The 7,142-nt window shown below is 34.5% G+C and overlaps 1 protein-coding gene across 1 annotated transcript; it reads left to right on the top strand.

Annotated features, from left to right (window-relative positions):
- Nucleotides 1-2,536: 2,536 nt before the first annotated feature.
- On the top strand, nt 2,537-5,469 carry LOC111371351 (probable serine/threonine-protein kinase PBL9). Its single transcript, XM_022993283.1, has 7 exons — nt 2,537-2,719; nt 2,841-2,939; nt 3,359-3,684; nt 3,787-3,922; nt 4,012-4,154; nt 4,273-4,396; nt 4,743-5,469. The coding sequence occupies exons 2-7, from the start codon at nt 2,885-2,887 to the stop codon at nt 5,174-5,176; spliced, it is 1,218 nt and encodes a 405-aa protein (XP_022849051.1). The 5' UTR covers nt 2,537-2,719; nt 2,841-2,884; the 3' UTR covers nt 5,177-5,469.
- The last annotated feature ends 1,673 nt before the right edge of the window (nt 5,470-7,142 follow it).

Raw genomic sequence — 7,142 nt, forward strand, 5'->3', positions numbered from 1 at the left:
GTTCATGATTGTTAACTTTTTAATGTATCTACGATTGTTCACATTGTTTTTTAATTTTACGTTATTATATTGATATACTTTTTATTGACGTTGTATATTTGGCTGAAAATAGTACTTTTGAAGTACTCATTTTTCTTTTACATTCTCATACTTCTCGCTTTTCACTGACCTTAAAATACAAATCTAGTCGTGAGTGTGGGGATGACATGAGGTTTAGATAATTGGGGACGGGCCCTAGTTGGGGTTAAGAGGTGAAGATTGAATTGGGGTATCAAGTTTGCTTTCTTTATTGTTCTCATCCTTCTTCTTTTTTCCTATTTATCTTTTATCTTTTTCTTTTTTGGATAGTCAGGTGTCCGCCTTACAACGATTAATCTTAAACCCTACGATCTAGCCCCTCTTCACGCAAATTAAGTAAACCGCGGGTTGTGCCCCCAAACTGGCCAGGGTTCAAGAGCCCTCCCAACTAAACTGCGAAAGGGTCGAGCGAGTCAAACCCATATATGCGCCTTACCTTCCAAAAAATATCATGCCTTCCAGGAGAAAGCCTACCTTTCAAGAGCCCCATGATTCGAACTCGCGACCTCTGAACTGTCCTCCTTGAAAAATTCCATCCTTTGCCACTTAAGATGTGCCCCGGGGCTTATCTTTTATCCTACTAATAGTGTGTCATGCGATGCTGACCTTGACATCTCAATACTTAGAAACTTTCTACTGTTGTTCTCTCAAAAACTTTGGGACCATTATAGTACTAATTAAAAAGTTTGGATTCACTTGTTGCTTTGCAAATAGGTTGAAGATCTGAAATGTAATTTTCCCTTTTCTCTAACTCGTCTCTTCAAGCTGACTGGATATTAATTATTAAGCCGAGCCACAGCTTCGTGGCCACTTGCCAAACATGCATGTGCTCCAAGATACGGGTCCAACCCAAGGAATATAATGCTTCTTCTTTAAGCAACATTGACTGGATAATTACATTTACAGCCAATTAATTAGATGTATTTAATTAATCTAAATTACGGACTATATCCAATAAATTATACTGAATAAGTATGAATCTCTGACGGTCCTGATTTCATCAGGTAGACGTAAGCCATGATCAAGATATAACGTCAGAAAAACTCTGGGTTACTTGTTTTTGTAGGCGTGTTTGCAAGCATCATACGTGCAAAATGCATAAGCCTTGGCAAATAAATTTATAAATGGTTTATATTGTTAAAAATAAATATTTATTTTAATATACATTTATAATTACTACTTCATTATTATTTATACATTACATAAAATTCATTACCAATCGTCTTCATATTCATATTTATAAATTGTTTACTAATTTGACTAATCAGATCTAGCTTCATAACACCTTTCATCCTTATAGTCCATTTGGTTGGAATTAAAATCCGATTTTTATTTAAGTCAAAGTCAAACAATCAGTATTAACAATATTTTTTATGGGGTCCACAACTTTTCAATTACATATTTTAAAAATTTCTATCACAATCTACTAAAAAAAATTTAATTTTAATTCCCTACAGAACACTATGTTAGTTGTGATCCACATTGACCTAGCGTGTGCATTACATGAGCTAAGTCAATTATAAATTACTTCATACAGTGTCTTCAATGGAGTATTACGTTAAACTCTCGTTAAAAGTAATTAATGGGTTTCCTTTTTACCTTTCAACTTTTGGATTCGCAAGATACACGAGGCTAATGATTTGCCATTGACTTCGACTTTTTCTCTAACCAACCATTTTCATTTGCTCATGTCAAGTCAACATGATCTTGATAAATATGGCATTTGGAAAAATAAATAATAATAAATTTATTATTTATTCTACTCATATTTTCAACCTTTCAAAAATCGCGGCACTCATATTCCAATCAAAAAAATATTTAGAAGAAAGTCAAATATTCATGACACTCACTTGATGTCGATAATAGGTTGAAGTAAGAGGATATGTTTCGCGAATACTAATTTTTTTTTTTGTCATATTTACTTATTTTTGGGTTGTTTTGAATATAAAAAGTCTTTTTCAACAGTATTTTCATTTCCGTATGTGATCGTTCAACTTTCAAATAAACGTTTTCGGTTAGCTAGGACATAGGTTACTAAGATTTAAAAGGTCAAGGACATGAATATAATAAATGATAAGTTAGAGACACGTGTCACACTTACAAAAAAATTGGGGACCTTTTGTTGAATTTTCCTTATTTAGAGCCTGTTTGGGTTTGTGTTTGATTTTGAGAATTAAATTTTTGACTGTTAGAAGAGAAGAAGTCAAATATGACGATTAAAATAGTAAAATAACGATAAAAAATTAATTTTTTGAAGCAAAAAATCGCTCCCAAACAAGCTGTAACTCCCCAATAAGTGTAAGGAAACATTTTGTTTTGTTAAACAAATAGTAGAGTGTGATTTAGCCGAGCCGCTAAAATATATCTTGAGCGGCTGAGGCCGGTAACGTCATCGTGTTCGTGTACACCAACAGGAGTCAAAAAGCAGCAGTCAATATAGAGAGAGAAAGTAGGAGGTTTAAGGTCCCATGCCCCCATTAAGGCCTTCTTCTTCCAACCTTCACTCTCCATCTTGTGCCCCCACTGAATATGCATAGTCAGCTCTCTTCTATCTCTCTTTCACACACAAGAAGCCCATCTTTTTTCTGTTTCTCTTTGCTACCATAGCTGTTAATTCGTGCTTTATTTTCAAGATATAGAGGTGGGCATTTAATTTTCTTCAATCCATTTATGTTCCTGGACTTTTCTGTAAATATATTTTCAGTAATTTTTTTTTTTTCGTGCCTTAGATCTAACTCCTTGAATTTTTTTGTAATCTGCAGAATTTACATAGACCAAGAAACTGAAAGGTGGGTTCTTTTTAACTATGGGGATTTGTTTGAGTTCTAGAATCAAAGCAGAAAGCAGCCCAGGTCATACAGGTAAATGTTTACTGGGCTTTAGTTTCTTTAAAATCATAAGAGCTTTTGTTAATTTATGCAATAAAATATATTTTTGAAGTTTAATTTTGATATGTTATTGTGGGATTTATCGGGGCTGTTTATGTTGATTACGTTTCTAATCTTCTTACTGCTTATGTAAATGAATAAGAATAACAATTTCCATTATTTCAGAGTTTTTCTCTTATTTTGTTGAGTTATTAGCTTCAACTTCCCTTGTGAATTGTTGGTTTCACAATAAACAATTGAGTTGGATAGCATCTTTGTCGATTTTTGTTGAGATTGCTTTGTCAATACATCATTTCTTAACAGAATGATGTTGAAGATTGTTTAATAAGGATATGGTGTTCTACTGAAAAAGCACAGTGATTCCCAAATGTTTCATTGATTGAATTTGTTAGGGGAAAATTCAAAATACGAGAGAACAAATGGGAGTGATTTCAGCAAATCGAGTAGCAAGGTCTTGTCAGTATCGGTGCCACCTACTCCTCGGAGTGAGGGTGAGATCTTGCAGGCTTCAAACTTGAAGAGCTTTAGTTTTGCTGATCTCAAGATGGCCACTCGGAACTTTCGTCCTGACAGTGTACTCGGAGAAGGTGGATTTGGCTCAGTTTTTAAGGGTTGGATTGATGAGAACTCGTTTGCTGCCGCAAAGGCTGGGACCGGCATGGTTATTGCTGCAAAAAAGCTTCACCAGGAAAGTTTTCAGGGCCACAGGGAGTGGTTGGTGAGTTTCTCGGAAATATAAACCATTAAATTGAAATTTCCATTCGAGTATAAAAATGTTCTATAACATAATGACTTTAATATACTTTGTGTGTTCTTATAGGCGGAAGTGAACTATTTGGGGCAGTTTTCTCATCCTCATCTTGTGAAACTGATTGGCTATTGCTTGGAGGATGAGCATCGACTTTTGGTGTATGAATTCATGCCTCGAGGCAGCTTAGAGAACCATCTATTTAGGAGTGAGAATTCGATTTTGCAAATATGTATATAAATATCCAAATATGATTCTAGTTGTTATTAAATTGATGTAGTAACTTCCATGTAACAGGAGGTTCTTATTTCCAGCCTCTTTCTTGGAGTCTTCGCCTTAAGGTCGCTCTTGGAGCCGCAAAGGGACTTGCTTTTCTTCATAATGCTGAAACGAAAGTTATTTACAGAGACTTAAAAACTTCCAATATATTGCTTGATTCGGTAAATATTCCTATCTTTTAGCTCTCCAAAAGTAGTACATAGATAAAGAGACGTATTCCAATAAACTTCATATGACCTCAGCTAATTTTGTCAATTTCTTTATCATATGATATGGCAGGACTACAATGCAAAACTCTCCGACTTTGGATTAGCCAAGGATGGGCCGACAGGTGATAAAAGCCACGTATCCACAAGGGTCTTGGGAACTTATGGATATGCAGCTCCAGAATATCTAGCGACTGGTACGGGTTTGAACTATGTCACGTTTTCACATTTTGTGGCTTATTATCAACTATCGCTGTATCTGAGCAATAGTTGCATTTTTTGATGTTACTTCTTTGAAGAAGTAGAAAGATAGTGAAACCAGGACTTCCCTCTTGGAGTTTGAATATCTCCTTGTTCAAAGATCATACCCAAGTAAAATTGCAACTTAAGCATGCTTGACTCAGCTTAAAAAGTTACTTCTTTTCGGATTCTTTTATTTTTTTAGCATAACCGAGTCCTTTGATTCTGCATTCTTGTTGAACGTTACTATAATTTAAATGCTTTAGTTCTCCTTTAATGTTCATTTACATAATTTGGAATTAGGTCATTTAACTGCCAGAAGTGACGTGTACAGTTTTGGAGTTGTTCTCCTAGAAATGGTATCTGGCAGGAGAGCAATTGACAAAAATAAACCATCTGGAGAACACAAGCTGGTGGAATGGGCGAAACCCTACTTAGCCAACAAGCGTAAACTCTTTCGGGTTTTAGACAACCGCATTGAAGGCCAGTACTCGATGGATGAGGCACATGGGGTGGCTACCCTTGCATTGCGTTGCATATCTGTCGAACCTAAGTTGAGGCCAACCATGGAAGAAATTGTCAAAGAACTGGAGCAACTTCAGGATTCGAAAAATGTAGAGAACACTCGCAATAAAATGAGCGACAGAAAGAGGCAGCGTAGACGAAGTGCTGGCGATGCCATCAATAAAAACACTATTCATGCTTATCCGAAACCTTCTGCTTCTCCACTGAAATAAATTGCTGATCCCACGCTAAACGGGTAATGATCTCAAGAACTCGGACAGTGACTGTACAGTTGTTTCGGAATATACATGCGTGGACAAACTTTCCAGTGACACATTAACACGAGCAAGAAGATAATGAGCAAAGATTACTAGTTACAATATTTTGAGAAGTGTTTATTAAGTACTATTGTATAAATGATGTTAGCTTTTGTTCATGTTGGAGATTTCCATCTGCCCTGGGAGTGTAAAATTTCGTATAATTATAAATGATATATAAGATTGGATTGCCGTTCACTGTTCATTTCTCGAAATGAAGTTGAATGTCTTGTAGACCCTTTTTTTTTTTTTTTTTTTTTTTTTTTGGTAGTGTGTCATGTAGACAAGATGGTTTTTTTTTATCTCCACTTGACATTACTGAAAAGAACAAGTAGAGAAAAGTGGATGGGAGGTTGCAGTTGGGAGGATAATGGCAACAGAAAAGTTAATGTACAAGTGGAGTAAATTTAAGAGTGGGGTTGTCTTTCATTTCCACGTAGGGATAATTGCAGCAAAAATCCTAGATCTTGAAATGCTAGTAGACTTTCTCGAAATCTTTTGTGTTGCAGTTGTTATTTCTGAACTTTCCAAACATTACAGATAAAGCCTTTTTGATCATCCACAATTCCGTTAGTTGAATAAAAATTTATTTTTGACCACATTTTTAATATTTTAAAACGGGGGAAAAAGTAACTTTTTATTTATCGCATTAAATAATAAAACTAATTAAAAGAATAAGGGAAAAAAAATTTAAAAAACAAAAGAAGAAGAAGAAGAAGACACCCGTTCCTCAAACCCAAAATTAGTCGCCTGACCACCGCCTCTCGTTGAGATCTATGATTGAGCTTTAAAAGTATTCTGCACTTTTAACAAAGTGCAAAAAGAAGATTTTTTTCAAAAATTGATCAGAAAATAAAACTATGAGAGCTTGCTCAATAGTCTGATATTGAGTTTACTCCTCAATAGTCATTAGTTCGAGTTTCCTTAGAACCATTAAGATAAGTACCCAACTATAAATTTCAGAATCCCGTGAAATTAGTAAAGGTGCGTGTAAGCTAACCCTAACAGCCACGGTAAGAATCTGAAAATAGTCAATCTGTAAATGAATCAATTTAGTACTTTCTCCATTGTAACTTCACCCTTGAGAAACTTCCTGTCAAACCCCTTCAGTTTCCATCTTCCACTATTCTGGAATGGACTGTGGTGTTAATGTGACTCCCCTAAGCTTAATTCATTAAATGATTCCATTTTGTCTTCCATCAAAAGAGTTAAGATGCAAGATGCTTTTTATCACGGGATCGAGAAATTAAAAAAGCAATCAAAAGACAAATATTTGTGGAAATTGTATCAATTGTTGCTAATTCACGGGTGCTACGAGTCTCTCTCTTCCACGCCCAACAACGTTAGATTTGTTGAAGGATTCATTCACGATAAAGGCACGCTTTTAATCAATGATAACCATCCATCATTATCGCAAAACAACTGCACATTCACCTTCACCTTTTTCAACACAAGGATAAAAATTTCAGAAAAATTGTATGATTGATTTTATTTTTCATGAAAAATATCTTCTTTCATCCAAATTTCTACTTCTAAAGCATTTCATTGATATTTTTCTATAAAAAATACTTTCTAAAGTAAACTACGTTACTCCTATATTTTCTTCAAAATTAGAGAGATTATTTTCCTTATACAGGATAAGTTTTTTATTTTTCAAAGAATTAACTCTCTTTTTTCATTTATCCACCAGTAAAAGATGGACAAATATAATATTTTTTATGTTGAAAATTAAATCATTAAAACAATCCTAAATCAATATTTACTTTTACGTGTAATGAAGATTTTTTTTTTTAGACTTTTGATTAATAATTGCTTCAAAACTTATTTTCTTGTGGTACTTGCAATCAAATACACCTAAATGAACCTGACTTGTACATGTAAT

This window comes from Olea europaea, chromosome 22, assembly GCF_002742605.1.
Source record: "Olea europaea var. sylvestris chromosome 22, O_europaea_v1, whole genome shotgun sequence".
Lineage (NCBI taxonomy): Eukaryota > Viridiplantae > Streptophyta > Magnoliopsida > Lamiales > Oleaceae > Olea > Olea europaea.